The 16,989-nt window shown below is 43.9% G+C and overlaps 2 protein-coding genes across 4 annotated transcripts; one reads left to right on the top strand and one right to left on the bottom strand.

Moving 5' to 3' along the window:
* Positions 1-1,196: 1,196 nt before the first annotated feature.
* On the top strand, positions 1,197-4,587 carry LOC125550633 (exosome complex component RRP43). The gene is made up of 7 exons (XM_048713663.1): positions 1,197-1,743; positions 1,842-1,911; positions 1,998-2,103; positions 2,571-2,637; positions 3,272-3,347; positions 3,823-4,112; positions 4,301-4,587. Exons 1-7 carry the CDS (start codon positions 1,525-1,527, stop codon positions 4,391-4,393), a joined length of 921 nt encoding a protein of 306 aa, XP_048569620.1. The 5' UTR covers positions 1,197-1,524; the 3' UTR covers positions 4,394-4,587.
* A 2,695-nt stretch (positions 4,588-7,282) lies between these two features.
* Positions 7,283-13,417, bottom strand: LOC125550630 (dolichol-phosphate mannose synthase subunit 2). 3 transcript variants are annotated; one of them, XM_048713661.1, is made up of 5 exons: positions 12,726-13,417; positions 12,308-12,474; positions 11,866-11,976; positions 7,808-7,951; positions 7,283-7,717 (listed from the first exon to the last, which is right to left on the bottom strand). In XM_048713661.1, the coding sequence occupies exons 4-5, from the start codon at positions 7,895-7,897 to the stop codon at positions 7,562-7,564; spliced, it is 246 nt and encodes an 81-aa protein (XP_048569618.1). In that variant the 5' UTR covers positions 7,898-7,951; positions 11,866-11,976; positions 12,308-12,474; positions 12,726-13,417; the 3' UTR covers positions 7,283-7,561. The 3 variants fall into 3 exon arrangements, 2 of the variants coding, with proteins under 2 accessions (XP_048569618.1, XP_048569617.1); XM_048713660.1 differs by having other exon boundaries at positions 12,276-12,474; positions 12,726-13,415; XR_007301728.1 differs by lacking the exons at positions 7,283-7,717; positions 7,808-7,951 and adding exons at positions 11,125-11,543; positions 11,624-11,685 and having other exon boundaries at positions 12,276-12,474; positions 12,726-13,413.
* Between the last annotated feature and the right edge of the window lie 3,572 nt (positions 13,418-16,989).

Genomic DNA, 16,989 nt, shown 5'->3' with positions numbered 1-16,989 from the left:
GGGGTGGCAATTTTTGAAAAGAATAAAAAATTTGCGGCAAAAAACAGCAGAATTTGCCATCTCCTACCGCATAAAGTTGCCACAAAAATTTGCTTGCCATGCCACCCTCCTCCTAGAAAAGGTTCACCAGTTACCATTTTTTTATTTTTATTGAAAATTGGGGAGAAGCAGGCCCACCCTAATTCTGTAGATACTATTATTATCTATAAGTCCGGCAATCGAGAATTGGCAAGAACTTTGACATGCAATTTGATGATAAGCAATCGTAAAGAGTTAATAAGTTAGGATTTGGGTTACTCTTACTCTTACTCACAAGTTACAAAAAAGGATAATCATAACTGTAATAAACCTAGGTCTAAATAGTAACCTATTGAGAGGGACATGGATTTCACTTGATAAAATAATGTGAATGGTTGAATGAACACAGAAGTCTTTTCTTTTTTGGGTAAATGTAGGCAGTTCTTTTTGGGCTTATTTAGGTCTATGGAAATAAGCTGCCTAGTAGGCTTCGGAAATTTTAGGTTGGATTCTAAAACAAGCTGGGTAAGGGACAACCTATTTCCACAGCCCGAAAAAGCCACAAAAACTGGTTGTAGAAGTCTTTTGACTCAATTACAACACTAGATAACTGGGTTGATGGAGATGGTGCTTAACTTGGTCAAAATCCTACGAGATAGATGAAGAACATTAGAACTGATGAAACGCATACTTTACATATAACTAAGACAGATGGGTCTATACGTAATTTGGGACACAAGTAATATAGTCTTGTACTAATTTTTCTGTAAGACCAAATGTCAACGAAAATATTTTTATTTTATTTGAAAAACTTCAAAATGCATTTTCTTCGAACAGCTCATTTGGCATCTATGTTTGGATCGGAATTTGCGGAATTCAATTGCGAACTTCGACACCAACACATTTCAGAAGTCTTTTCCTTTTTATAATTACAATTACCTATGTTTTTAAGGCAACACTTTGCTTTAAGGCGCTGGGGCGCCTCGACACCTAGGCGCCTAAAGCGGACATATTTGTAAAGCGCTGGGGGCGCCTCGACGCCTAGGCGTCGCCTTAGAGACGCCTTAAAAACATAGACAATTACAATTCCAGAAGTCTGAAACGGCAGGTAAACGAAACCCCGGCCATTCCTTTTCAAAAAGTAAATAAAAATAAAACCCGGCCAACAAGCCGTCATTCTCCAAAATCGCTCATTTGGCAGGAACCCTAAACCCACAGGGCTCATCTCGCCAGCGCCGCCGCCGCCCAGGGAACCCACCAAGCTCGTCTCCCCGGCGACTCCCTTCACCACCAGGACCTCCCCGACCCCACGCACCGCCGCCGCGAGGGTGACCACGCGAAGCAGCCGTCGCTGATTAGCTACAGGGGGGCGGACCAACAAGACCGCCACAGCCCACAGACACCCCAGGAGGCCGGGTGGCATAAACCCTAGGAAGCCCGCGGCTCTTCCCTCTCTCTCTCTCTCTCTCTCCCGACAGAGCACGCCGCGACCCGCCGACCACAAGAATGAGCGCGGAGACCGACGCGACGGCGGCCGGCGGGCTCGCGGGGGAGATGGAGGTCGAGGCGTACCGCCGCCTCTTCCCCCTCGCGTTCCTCGAGCGTCACCTCCGCGAGTCCGTCCGGCCTGACGCCCGCCGCCTCGCCGAAGCCCGCCCCACCACCGTCGCGCTCGGCGCCGTCTCCTCCGCTCACGGCTCTGCCCTCGTCCGCCTGGGTGACACCGTAAGCTCCCCTTTCACTCTCACAACCTATCTCCGGTTCCCATTGCCATATTGGCGTTGCGCGCCACCTGTTTGATGAAATGCTTTCCATCGCCGCAGGCCATGCTCGCGTCGATCAAGCTCGAGGTGATGTCGCCCTCTGCCGAGACCCCGGACCAAGGATCAGTCGGTTCGTGTGGCCTTCCTCTTCCTTTAGCTGCTGCTGCTGCTGCTCTAGTTCTGTACAGTTTGGCTAACTTCACCGTGTTTCCGCAGCTGTGGAGTTCCACATGCCGCCTATCTGCTCCCCGCTTGTAAGGCCAGGACGGCCAGCAGAGGCTGCGCCTGTCATCTCCAAGGCCCTGGAGGACGTCCTCATGAGGTTTCTGTTGTGGCTTGCATTTCTTGCGTATCTTTACCATGCTGACACAAGGGATGAATGTATTACTGTGATTCTGCTTTCAGCAAATCGTTATGGTGTAGTTTTAGATTGGTTCATTCTTCCACAGCAAATAAGGATGTCACACCTACAAGAGCACTGTTTGAAATATATTCATATGATTCTCTTTTACCACAGATGTAAATGGGTCGTTTCAGATATATTTACCACAGATTGTTTCTGTGAATTGAAATCTCAGGCGGGTGATTTTACATTTCTTTCACTGCATTAAATTTTATTGATTATTTTGTTTCAACTGCAAGTTATAGGATAGGTATTAGTGTGCTTGCTGCTCTGAGAGATTTAAGTTTGGTTGATAGATGATCACACATTTTTTCTACCTACCGTGCTGTAACCTGTCTTTTCTCATATATGGCACTGAAGTTAATTTATTGTATCCTCTTTTGTAGCTCTGGGATGTTAAATTTGAAGGAGCTCTGTTTGATCAGTGGGAAGGCTTCGTGGGTAGCATACCTGGTAATACAACTTTGATTTTGATACTGTGGTCGCCGGTATTCCTTTATTCATAGAATCAAAGTATATCCCTGACCAGTCATCTTTAGAAGTCATCAGGACAAAATTCATGTGATAGCGATAAGTCGAATAAGAATGAGAAAGGCCTCCACCCTTGGTGCCTATCCAAACTTCGAAGTTTCACTGAGGATTGACGCTTTCAGTAGCGCGCTCCTCAATGGAGAATGATCAGCTCTGCGCAGCAACAAACAAAATAAACAGAACTCTGCACGACAGTTAAAAAAAATGATAAACAGAACACAGCACAAAGTAAAGAAAAAAAGAGCTTATGCGTAATACCTTTGTCTCTTTGTTACTGTGCTGATGTAGTTAGAATTTGATGATGGTGGTTAATTTTAGCACCTACCTCTACATTACGAGAATTGCTTCTGTAATTTTGTGTTCATGCCTCGCATATTCATATGGTAGCACCATATATGTCGTTTCTCTAGATTTCTGCACTGGGCAAGCATGTGTGATGTGTGCTTGTACATTGTACAAACCCAATGAAGAAACACAAGTTTGAGATAGCCTTCTGTTAATAAGTTTGCCAAAGAGATATGTGCTTTTTTCGTTTCTTGACACCTCTATTTTGCAGGATGTCTATTGTTTGAATGCTGATGGATCTTTGTTTGATGCTGCACTGATCTCAGTGGTGGCTGCATTTACACATTGTATGTTTAATTTACTTTCACTCTCTTAATTGATTTGATAACCTTCCACTATTTGTTTGACCTATAACTGGAAACATTAGCACTGGTATTCTGCTGGTGGTTACTTAATGATATATGAACTGTAATGATTCAATCTTCTGTTTCCATATTTTTTATATTGCAACCGCCTCTTGTAGTTAACTGAGGAAGTTTGTATACATGTTACAGATTTTAATAAGACCTGATCTATTATTGGTTGTTTTTACTTCATATGGTTTAGTTTATGAGTTGCAAAGTTTATATAACCTTTTGAAATTAAGTAACCACCAGATTCTATGATACAAATGAGCCTGTCAGAGGAAACAATGCTGTATTACTTAGTTACTTTCCTTCAAAGGACTTGTTAACTGACGATATTTGATTTTTATTCTCACTACACGAATATCTTGCTTGATTTTTGTTACTTATCATTATTAATACCATGTTGCATTCACAGTGGAAATTCCCCTAGTATCTGTTGGTGATGATGGTAGAGTCTTTACTGTTGGAGGCAATGAAGGCAAAACCAAATATGAATTGGTAAACAGAGAAAAGAGGAAGCTTACTCTTGGTGACATTCCATTTCCTCTCACATGTGCACTTCACAAGGATAGTATTCTAGCGGACCCAACTGCTGAAGAAGAATCAATAATAGAAACCTCTGTCACAGTTGTTCTAGATTCTTCCGGCCGCTTAGTGTCAATACAAAAACCTGGAGGTGGAGTGACGTCCATGGCAACAATTAAGGTTTGATTTCCAATCCCTTTCCCCATATATATAACAATGGCAACAATATGGTTTATTTCCTGACGTATTAGTAATTTAGTATCCATTCAAGTATGACAACAACTTTAGCTAATTGGTGTTGGTTTTGTTTTATCACACTAACTTAATGGATGGAATGAGGTTCAGCTAATGACCTTTTATTTGTGCAGGCGTGCATTGGCTTGGCAAAAGAAAGAGGACAAAAGTTGAAGGAAATACTCACGGACTCCGTTGAAGCAATGGAAGTTGACCAAGCTGAATAAGTCCGTGCAAATAGTTCTAATTCAGTGGTTGTACTGCCACTGGTAGTGACATAGAAGTTTTGTTGCTTTTAACTGTGGGTATTATTTTTCTAGGATGAACGCGAAGATATAACAATCTGTGCCCTGCATATGACCTGACGTTTGTAGCGCCATAAGTTTTATTTGAGAATGTTCTTGATTATTTTCAGTAGCTCTTTTACAGAGTTCAAACTTTATGTCCAGGTGCGCCCATTGTTCAGTGGTGGTTATCTTTGGTTTTGTGTTTTTCATTTTGATTTACTGGTAGTCTAATTTTGTTTTCTCAAGGATTGTCGTTCATTTCAGTGAGAACATGGGGAAAATGTTTAGATTCAGATTGTACTGTAGCTTTTGGTTGTAGAACTCCTGAGGCTTCAGAAATATTTCTTTTTGCTCTGTCATGTGAATTGCTACGTGAATATAATTATTCCCTCCATCATCACCCTTTGTTTTTTTTTTTGAGACAACATCCTTCGTGGTATTGTACCCTGTTTTGTTGGTCCTATATGCTGGGCTCTGAAACAGGCCCCTATATAACTGAGCAATTTTTTTTCTTTTCGAAACGGAGGCATAAGATTTGCCTCATCTATTAAATAAGGGAGAAGCAGAGTTTAGAGTTTTATAAGAGCACCCACATACACGGCATGCCGATTACTCGCGCAAGAAAAAAGGCCCTAGTCTTTTAGCACCCGCGGTAATCCAGAGCTTTGCCTCCTCCATGATGTTGTTGAGAAGTATCGGCGTCGGTGTGAACTTGTGCCGAAACACCCGTGCATTTCGCTCATTCCAAATGGTCCCAGAAACAAGCATGGCGAGGGAGGCCGAAGCGCTCCGGCTAGGAACGTGGTTGCCGGTTCGCTTGTCCCACCATTCGTGGACGGACCCGGCAAGGTGCCAATCAATGGTGTCCATGTGAGCAAGGCCAAGCTTGACGATAATTGACCTCCAAAGCCTAAGTGTGTAGCAACACTTGAAGAAGAGATGTGCATCCGTTTCTTGTTCCCTTTGGCAAAGAGGGCAAAGGCCACAATTTGCCCAACCCCGCCTCTTGAGGCGATCAGCTATCCAAATCCTATCTTGGAGGGCCAACCATGCAAAAAATTTGACCTTCGGGGGAGCCCAAGCTTGCCAAACCATGCGGTCCATGGGGAGAGAGTTAATCCAAGGAACTGAGCCTTATATGCGGTGGCCGCCGTGTAGATCCCGTCGTTCGAGTGCTTCCAAACGTTATCATCGTGGAGTTGCTTATCAAGGTGGACGTCACTCAGAAGCATCCATAGGGTGAAAAACTCCCGGACGTGATCACCGGAGACGATGGTGTTGAAGTTGATTTTGAGAATCCATGCATTGCCTTTGAGAGCCTCTCTCACCTTCCAATTCTTTCTCCTGGAAGCCTAAAAAAATTAGAGGTGCAATGTCCTTGGGCTTGCGCCCGAGAAGCCAAGGGGAATCCCAAAATGGCGTTTTGGCGCCGTCCCTCACGGTGATGGTGATCGAAGCATAAAAGAAGTTTAGATCATCCTCCGCGCAAGGGTTGCCAAATCGAACCCATAATATGTGGGGTTCCTTCCACTTATACCATAGCCACCTTAGCGGAAGAGCACGTGCAAACTTGTCAGTATTAAGCACCCCAGGGCCACCATACTCCTTCGGCCTACAGACTGTATCCCAATTGACCTTGCATTTGGCGCCTGTCGTCTTGTCCGTGCCCGACCAGTGAAAAGCTCTTTGAATCTTGGTTAGGTTATGGAGAGTGCTAGGTGGTACGATGAGAGGCGTAATGGAGAACACCGCTTGGGAGCATAAGACCGACTTGACCAGCGCCGTGCGACCGATGGTTGTGATGTTTTGGCCCTCCCAAGTAACCAATTTGCCAGCCGCCTTGTCTTCAAGATATTGGAAATCTACCTTCTTGAGTTGCCACACCGAGAGTGGAAGGCCTAAGTACTTCACCGGGAAGGTTGCTCGAGTAGCCGGCATACTCCCAAGTATGTGCCCAAGGTTGAGGTTGTTGCATCGAATTGGCACCACCGAGCTTTTGTGGAAGTTGGTACAGAGGCCCGTAACCTCACCAAAGCCTCTCAAGATCGAGGCGAGGTTATCAATGTCCTGCTTGATAGGAGCCACAAAGACCGCGGCATCATCCGCATAGAGAGAGGTCCTTACCGTGGCCCCCCGCCCACGAATCTTATGAAGAAGGCCTTTCCAGGTTGCCAGGTCAAGAATTTTATGCAGCGGATCGATCGCAATGACAAAGAGGAGGGGGGAAATGGGGTCCCCCTGACAAAACCCGCTGCCGTGCTTGATCGGCGGGCCGGGCAGCCCATTGAGAATGATGCGAGATGAAGATGTCATTAAAGGGGCAGCAATCCAAGCACGAAACTTGGTGGGGAAACCCATGTGTTGGAGGAGGTTCAGGATGTAACTCCACTTAACCGAATCAAACCCTTCTTGATATCAAGCTTGAAAAGGAGTGCTGAAGTTTTGCACTTGTGTAGCCTCCGTACGAAATTCCGAACGTACATAAAGTTGTCATGGATGCTGCGTCGCTTAATGAATGCACTTTGGGCGTTGGAGACTAGGCCATCCATGTGGGGGGCTAGCCGGAGCGAGAGGACCTTGGCGATGATTTTAGGCCATCCATGTGGGGGGCTAGCCGGAGCGAGAGGACCTTGGCGATGATTTTAGCGATGGCGTGGATGAGGCTAATAGGCCTATAGTCGGAGATGCCTTCCGCACCTTCCTTTTTGGGCAAGAGGACAACATTGACTATTCAGCTTGGAGACGCTAAAATGAGCAAGACACATTTGGCTGTGCCTTTTATGTGCAGCTTCTGTACTGGTACCAAAAGTGAACTACACACAAGCATGATACATGTTAGTGCCGACTACATTGATCAAACACATAATCCGAGAAATATTGATGTAACAACACTTGATATTTGACCAATGTTCATTCTTGGAATGTCATGCACCTTGCCATCAGTAAACTACCAAGAACATGCAAATGCCCATTAGATCTAATTTATGACATAAGTGTCACGAGAAAGCCTTAGATCACAAGCGAAGGCAATATCCACAAGACCTGTCTACTAGGTTCTATAAGTACACCAGAAATTCCACTGGATCGGCAGGGGAGTCACCAAATCCATCAAGCAGCCTTCTTTTTCTTCGACTTCAGCATCACAAGACCGATGAATATACTTAGGAACGAAAGTAGCACCACACCGGCAAACACAGGGATGAAGATGGCGTATTCTTGAGGCAGAAAGTATTGGTGGACAAAATGGTCATCGTCAACAAATGGCTAGGCGGGAAAAGAGAAACAAAATCACCATCGATGCATTAACACAGAAACATATAGAAATGAAGCATGTAATGCCCAGAAGTTACTAACCAAGATTATGACCCAGAAAGTGTAGTAGGTAAAGATGGATAAACTCGTCATGGTCAACACAAGGCCGACTGCCTTGTCTCCCATTTCCATTTCTCCAGAATTTATAGGAACCTACTCTTGATTTGAGATACAAAATTGGGTTTCCTGCATACAGATAAATGCAAACACAGTGAGTATCCAAATAACTTCACATGATAAGGTTCATAAAATGGAGTGCCAAGATAGTGAAACTACATCAAAATAAATAAATACTTCATAATAATACCAAAAGTCCTGATGTACTCTGAGGTGCAACATGGTATGTAATAAACCTGAGCAACCACTCCACCGCTAAAGCAATAAATTACAGTAGATGCAAAATCATCAACCAGATATCTAGTGTAAGCATCAACTCGGTTGTGCCACGGCGAAATATTTCTTCATTATCATATTTTGCTGAACTTTTGACGACTAATGGACGGAATACTAGGTAAATCTCATATTACAAATACAACAACTGGAGAACTCAGCCTGAATTCAGTAAGCAACCAACCAGCAAGCATCATTTCAATGTTGCAGCAAGTAAAACTTGCTCACTGAATTCCTAAGCACCAACCAAATAGAGTTCAGGGTGTCACATGTCATTTGGGACAACCGAAACAGAGCTATTATTTTCAGGGTGGTGAAGAAGCAACAAAGTCATGAAGTCAACAAGTACGCAGATAAATCATCTCCACCGACCACTGCTAGTCCTGCAAACTTCTTACATGAAGAACACAAAAACCTTGTACAATGAAACTTTTTTGATGCTTACATATATTCAGTATACCAAAAAATAGCTGCTAACAGAACACCTTTTTTTTAAAACGGATTAACAGAACACCTTTCATCAGCTAGATTATGCTTTGTTATGGGCAGTGGTGCTACTACAACAACTAAGATTTTGCTGTCCCTTGTTTAAGAATATAAGAATTTTCTAACGACATGGAGTCACATTACACATGACGCATCTAGGAGATACTGCAAAAGGTAATTCATCCTTTGTTGAATTTCAATAATATGCGAGATTTCACTGTTGATGGTAACACACAAGGTGTCTGCAGTTCTTCCGCTTCATTACAAGAGGTAGATCCGTAGATCCACTAGTATGGTTCTTGATTTTGATTAGCAAAAATTATATGGAGTTACTACAGTTCAAATAACGTCCTGTCACCAATTTGTATTTTGGTATAATCATTTTTGAAGTAGTAACTACACAAGCACCACTGAGCAAGAACAAGTATACAGAGATCCCCAACAAATTCAAAAGAAGGCAGGTCAAATCAACCTATGGTTCCACAATGAAGCAGTGAACTCAAAAGTGATATTTATTATTACGTAGTGAACTTAATTCTCTCTTCCATAAATGTCAAGCCTTGAGGAGAAAATTATAGCTATTTAATGGGTAAAAGGGAATAATCCCTTCCATCATTTCCTATTTAGGCCTTCTGTTTCTACCTTCGTGTCTTTTAAAATAAGATTAAAGCATAGACTGCCAGAGGCAACAGGTGACCAAATTGGCAACATAGGTGATCAGAAATGAAATAGATGCACGTTTCTTTCAATATAATATACATTGTATTCTACGGCTGTATGTGTAGATACTAGATAAAATGATAGATAGATAGTTTTGTCTGGATGCTTGTATAATAAGCAAACAAGAGCGTCAGCATGAAATAGAGGATATAGAAAAAACGCCATTCTAGTTACTTGTTTATCTGATTTGTTCTAATAACCCAAGCATAACCGCAAGCACCTAGTGGTCCTGCTACAGATCACACACTGAAACAAGTGCTCTCTCAGTGAATGGGGTCAAGAAGGACATGCAAATAATTTTTCTAAATTACGCATCACATATTATAGCAGTAGAGTTAATCAGATCTAAGAATGCTTCAGTCATGTATGCGCTACACACTTGGTTCATGGTCCTCATACAAAAAGGTACCAATGACTGGAAAAAATACAGAGGGCCTAACATGGGGAATGGAGAATGGGTTCATTCTCTACCATCCAGTAAACAAATTCGCGTCAAACTGAACACTTTGGAACATGTCCTCCTTGACCCCATTCACTGAGAGAGCACTTGTTTCAGTGTGTGATCTGTAGCAGGACCACTAGGTGCTTGCGGTTATGCTTGGGTTATTAGAACAAATCAGATAAACAAGTAACTAGAATGGCGTTTTTTCTATATCCTCTATTTCATGCTGACGCTCTTGTTCGGTTATTATACAAGCATCCAAACAAAACTATCTATCTATCATTTTATCTAGTATCTACACATACAGCCGTAGAATACAATGTATATTATATTGAAAGAAACGTGCATCTATTTCATTTCTGATCACCTATGTTGCCAATTTGGTCACCTGTTGCCTCTGGCAGTCTATGCTTTAATCTTATTTTAAAAGACACGAAGGTAGAAACAGAAGGCCTAAATAGGAAATGATGGAAGGGATTATTCCCTTTTACCCATTAAATAGCTATAATTTTCTCCTCAAGGCTTGACATTTATGGAAGAGAGAATTAAGTTCACTACGTAATAATAAATATCACTTTTGAGTTCACTGCTTCATTGTGGAACCATAGGTTGATTTGACCTGCCTTCTTTTGAATTTGTTGGGAATCTCTGTATACTTGTTCTTGCTCAGTGGTGCTTGTGTAGTTACTACTTCAAAAATGATTATACCAAAATACAAATTGATGACAATACAAATTGGTGACAGAACGTTATTTGAACTGTAGTAACTCCATATAATTTTTGCTAATCAAAATCAAAAACCATACTAGTGGATCTACGGATCTACCTCTTGTAATGAAGCGGAAGAACTGCAGACACCTTGTGTGTTACCATCAACAGTGAAATCTCGCATATTATTGAAATTCAACAAAGGATGAATTACCTTTTGCAGTATCTCCTAGATGCGTCATGTGTAATGTGACTCCATGTCGTTAGAAAATTCTTATATTCTTAAACAAGGGACAGCAAAATCTTAGTTGTTGTAGTAGCACCACTGCCCATAACAAAGCATAATCTAGCTAATGAAAGGTGTTCTGTTAATCCGTTTTAAAAAAAAGGTGTTCTGTTAGCAGCTATTTTTTGGTATACTGAATATATGTAAGCATCAAAAAAGTTTCATTGTACAAGGTAACAAGTGGCGAGTCCCCTGGAAAGGCCTTATTAAGCAGCTCGAGCAATATGTTAAAACTCTTATCACTCCAACCCCCAAGAAATTTGGTGTGGAGTAATCTAACTACAAAGTGTAGCTTTGAGAAGCTTGTGCACCCAGGATAAAGTTGTCCTGCATCATCTAATAATTGGTGAAAGGCCTCTATATTTGGATCACTTCCATCCTCCCTTAGGTCACCATCATTCCCACCACCATCCCCAACTTCACCAAATTCATGTCCTATATCTTCAAGCATTTCAGGTATCTCATCAAGTACCTCAAATATGTCCTCATCTTCAACCTCGTCGTTTTGAAACTTGACAGGCTCGCACCATTGTGGAAGGCATAACGGTCCCTCCCCATGATACAACCATTTTTTATACCCTTCCAAGAACCCATCGCATACTAAGTGCTCATAGACAACACTAGATTCCTTCCATGCACAGTTCACACAGATTTTACAAGGACATAATATCTTGCTCCCTCTAGCAGAATTGGTAAATGCAAATTGTATAAATTGTTTGACCCCTTCAATATACGTTTTTGTATGCCTACAATTATTGATTCATCAATAGATAATCCTTCGATAATATTATATAAGTGGAAAAGCGTGTTCATCTTAATGTTGTACCTAGCATGATCCATCCAACTCTTGTCCATCACGAGTTGCTTGTACTAAATTTGAACCCTTGCCTAATTATCGCAAGCCAACACAAATCAATAATTACAAACCAGAGCAACACTCGAATATTCGAAATATAGTCTAATATTACCATGCAATGATAGAATCAAATTACAAGGTATTCAAACTAAAATCAGAAGATACCACACAACGATATAAAAAATATCAAGTCTTATGATCAAGAATCTCACCAGAAGCTGGAAGTGGCACTTGTTCAATTATTGATGGCTGCAGCTTGATACCTTCTTCACTTCCCAACCTAGATCTTAAACTTGTCCTTAAAGTCTGGTTTAGGCTGGTTCCTGGAACGCGTAAAAATATAATTACCCTAGATGAAGAACAATAACCAACTAGCATGCAGTTATGATCTTACATTTAGCATATCAAAAGGTACCACAAACTTGTCCAGTTTATCATCCAGATCATTAATGAAACTAAATCAAAAGTACCAAGTCATATACTCTAAATAGCACCTGATAGGCATAAATTAGGAATCATGTTCTGACAGTTCAAGTTACAAGGATCTTCTATTAGACTCATAGCTCATAGCCAAGTTTACTACCTCAGCAAAAAAAAAACTGTGCATGTTCTAAATGCAGACCTGTGACAACAGAGAACAGAACTCGGTGCAACCTCTATCTGCGACTCTCAGGCTGTTGCTGCTCCTGCTGATCAGTTGGCGAGTAGGTGGCAGAGGAGGTGAACCAGGGGTGAGGATGGCGAAGGGTATCGGGAGGTGTTGTTCTTGGGGAATATAGCACCAATAGAGGGCCTTTTTAGTGATGAGCTCCTTTGCATATCTGCAAACATTTATAGATTAATAAACAACAAAGGATTATAAACAGCATGTATGCCACTTAGATACTGGTCATTTTTCATCAAGTGGTGAAGCTACCTAATAGCATGTTTATACTATGAAAAACTGTCATTTATAAGTTTACAAAACATAATGAGTATGATATGAGAAAATGCCAATAACACTAGAAAAGAAATCCATACTTGTAATCCAGCCATATTTCACAACATACAAAATTATGTCAAAGACACAAACCTGCATGTTTTAATCCTTTCACAGCATCAAAGTTTTTGTATGTATATCCCACAAAGCTGAGATCTTTTTAATTCAGCTTCGCCTGTACACTGGGACAACTATGTGGGGTGATGGAGGCGATGGGGCGGCGGCGCTGGATTGCGTGATGCTGGTGCGTCCGGCTGGATTGGGGGATTCTCCTGTGGCGTGGATAAAGAGGATGGGGGCGGTGGTTCTGGGTGGATGCAGGGGCGGCGGGCTGGATTGGGGATGCTCCTGCGGTGTGGATGAAGAGGATGGGGGCGGCGGTGCTAGGTGGATGCAGGGGCGGCGGCGCCGGGTCGATGCAGGGGATGGGGGCGGCGGTGGGTCGATGCAGGGGATGGGGTCGGCGCCGGGTCGATGCAGGGGATGGGGTCGGCGGCGGTGGGTCGATGCAGGTTCGGCGGCGGTGGGTCGATGCAGGGGATGAAGGCGACGGGTGGATGCAGGGGATAGGGGCGGCAGCGCCGGGTCGACGCAGGGGCGGCGGCGGTGGGTCGATGCAGGGGATGGGGGCGCGGCAGCGGTGGGTCGACGGAGGGGCGGCGGTGCTAGGGTTTGGCGGCGACGGCGAGATGCAGTGCGCGCGGCTGCTGAGGGAGGGAGAGCGTCGACATGTGTTTTCTTTTGAGATGAAGTGTGTGGAGAAGGGGAAAGAGGAGGGGAAAAGGCCACGGTGGGCTTCCAGTGTCTTCTAATTTTTCATTCTCCCACAACTTGCCTCGCGCGTTTTTTGGGCCTCAATTCGTTAATTCCGCGCCAACTGGTTAAGGGCAGTGCGTTCGCCCCCAAAATGAATTTGGGGCAATTGGGCCGCCCCAAAAGATGCCGGCAGATGGCCTGCCCACCTAGCTTCCATATTCCCGGCAGATGCATTGACCTATACATCATTGCCCGGCATATAAAGCTTTCCAGGCAGTTACTCGCCCCCAATTCTTGCTTATTCCCGGCAGTTAATTGCCCTTAATTTTTTGTCATGGTGTAGTGAACCCTGTAAAATTTCATCGCCTTCCGATGGAGGAATCTCCGGCGATCTATGATATACCGGAGGCCTGTCGAGTCTGGACGGAAATCTGGACGAGTTTAGGACGTGGTATCCAGAGCCTAGCTCGGAGGTTATTTGGAAGATCCAACCATTCATATTCTGCGGAATTTCCATATCTACCACCTCTCAAAATTTCAGCTCGATCCGACCGTTCAAACTCCGGGAACCTTTCGATTAGTGCATCACTTTTTGGATCTGTTTTCTGCGCGAATACGAATCCAACCTGAGTTCATCTTTCTTCATGAACGGGATATTGGACAATCTTTTTGGAAGAATATCTTTCTAGGGTATTATGCATTGTTCTTAAACACGTGCCCATAAAATTTTAAGCCTTCTCTAAGGTATTCTTCACCATCACACTGGTGTCAAACCAGTCCGGCAACATTGCTCCACGGTTGCGACCTGCGCTAGACACGTCGTCGCTTTGTTGAGCCGAGCTCAACTTCTTCGGATCATCATCTAGACGAGTTGAACAAGAGTTCAGCATCGCGAAGGATAAATCATCACCAACATCGCCGCCCCATGGATTACGCGGAGCGGGCACACAGGCATTGTCGCACGGTCACTTCATCAAGCCGACATTGACCACGTCACAAGTCACGACCTGCATTGGCATGGTCGCACTGTTGCTTCTTCAAGCCGATGTCCATCATGCCGAACTGCTTCAACACCTCGGCTGACAGGGCAGCCACAACGTCTCCTTACCGACCCACTCCGTCACCTCAGCTAGACCGGGGGCTTCGCCATCTCATCATCAACTTACTCCCGAGACTTCGACATCATCAGCCGACCAGCTTCGTCACGTTAGCTGGACCGTAGGGGCTTTGCCTCGGCGAGCCAACCTTTGCCAGCATCGCCATGCCGTCGCTTCATCGCCCATCAGGCAATGGGTGTGCGATCGAGTCCCAATTTTGGGAGTAACCTTTCTTCAGATTGCTACAACAGATAAACCATACGCTATTGATCCTAGTAATTTTTCTTGCTTGGGTTTACTTTTTCCGAGAAATTATTACTCTGATTTGTTCCATCATATGTACACAGGTCTGTCAAGTGATGGCCGCATTAATGATGGTTGCGTGATGGTTCGGTCAATTTCCCGTCTGCAGTTCAGTGAATGCCTCATTGGGGACTCGAATCGCCCTGTGAATACAGGCTTTGTCACGCCAGCACTCTGCACCGACATTGGCTTCAAAGCCAGGCCACATCTCTTAAAAAATTATTTTTCGTAAATTAATTATGTGAGGTTTTCTTCTATATTTATATTATTATTATTTTGGACTGCATTATTTTACATGTGTAGGTAATCGACTTCGACTGCGTCACGCGATTACTTCAGCAAGCCGACGTCGTCGTCCCAATCACCACGGACCACGCTCACCTCGGCTAGACCAGGGCTTCGTCATCATATCATTAACCCACACCACGGACTTCGGCGTCATACTGTCGGCCTGCTCCGTCGCCTCATTCGGACTAGAGGTTCTACCCCGCCACATTAGGCGTGCTATGTCACTACTTCGAAGTGCCGAACTCTTCGCTCTGCCACCTCGGGACCAGCTTGGGAGCTGGGACCTCGTCCCGCCGTAAGCTCAGGCCGCGCATCGACACCGAGCACATTAACCAGCTAAGTCGCTTCCATGCTTAGTTTTTTTAATTCTTGTTCGGTTCGACCAAACATTATATTTATGCGAAAATATGTTTGTCAAAATGAGGTTCGTTAAAAACCACTTTTCTTTGCCCGTGTTAACTGGGGCTCTCAAATTTATATGAGCCATTTTATAATAAGTGTTCTTCTTCTAAGTCGTTGCAAAGTCTTTTTCTACCACTTCTTTCTCGACTCGAGTGTGTGGTCAATAGCCGGATAGCCTGTTTTCTATCTAATGTCGCTCGAGTTTAGTTCGCTAAAATGGCTTAACGAGCAGTACTCCGCCTTCGGGATAGGAGGTTGCAGCCATAGGCTGGCCCGCTTGAAGTCTTGAGATCGGATGTGTCATATGAATGCACGACAGAAGCACAAAAATTTTAAGACCAATTTTCGGATTGGCACCAAATGACTTGATTTAGTTCGGACGTCAAGCTTTTACGTAAGTTTTTTGGCTTTTCGATCTTATGGCATGTTTAACCTATTTGTGTGTCTTCAGCATAAGTCTCGCAGTACAACGCCGAAAACCTTTAAAGATTCGGCAATATCAAAGAGGGGCTGCGGCTAGAGCCGAACCCACCAAAAGCCAAAGTATTCCATGGACTCCTCGGCAAAACATTCTCAGATACTGCTTTATATGCATCGGTTTCGAATTGTGTCTTCGGTCAATAGTTGGGTTGCCCGGCTCCTGTGCTTGCCTCCTACGTTCTGCTTTGTTCGGCTAGGTGTGCAAAGGGAGAACCACTGCGATTGTGCTTCCAGCTCGCATGGTTAAGCGCCTCAGTGGAGAAAGCTGAAAACTGACTATCACAATAAGCGTAAACTGGTCAGCGGTTCGATGACCGTGTTAAACTATAAGATCGATGGAGGTCACCCCATGTTAAACGACGGGCCGTTCACAAGATTGGCCGAAGTGTTAACGGCTTGACCTCGGCTGTCGCCGAACACTAACTGGGAGCTAATAATTGGCCTCCCAACTTTAAGCTCCTATGACTAAGTGAAAGTTATAAAGCTCACATATCTGATTGCCTCGTTTCCGCTAACACAACCGCCTTCGGGCACCGAGACGTCGGCTAAGGGTTGTTTTGTTATTGTGGAAACACCCTGCGTAGCATCTACAAGGGGGTGGAAGCCGACGATGGGCCACTTTCAACTGATAAACGATCGCAACGGAGTCGAAATAAACATATCATCGGCATTTATATTTAATATACAAGGGCTGCCTTCCATAATCATCGTTATAAAGCCATAAATATGCATCAATTTGACTTAAGATTTTGGCCAAGCTGGGTTGCCTGGCTCCTGTGCTTACCCCTACGTTCTGGAGTTTTCGGCTAGGCAGTAAAGGGAGCACCTCTATGATTGTTACTACCGGGTCATCCGAGTTAGTACCTCAGACTGGGTGAAGCCAAAAGCTAGCGATCTTAAAGGATATAATTGGTCGGCAATGACGGAAGTGAAAATTTTGGTTCATTAAGACCATAGAGTTCGGGAACTTTCCCGACACTAAATCCTCAATATTTTCCTCCCACATTGATTGGAGGAGAGGTTTTATGATC

The sequence above is a fragment of the Triticum urartu genome, chromosome 4 (assembly GCF_003073215.2).
Source record: "Triticum urartu cultivar G1812 chromosome 4, Tu2.1, whole genome shotgun sequence".
Taxonomy (NCBI): Eukaryota; Viridiplantae; Streptophyta; class Magnoliopsida; order Poales; family Poaceae; genus Triticum; species Triticum urartu.
The sequence above is the reverse complement of the archived record's forward strand: the minus strand, read 5'-3'. Positions and strand labels throughout refer to the sequence as shown.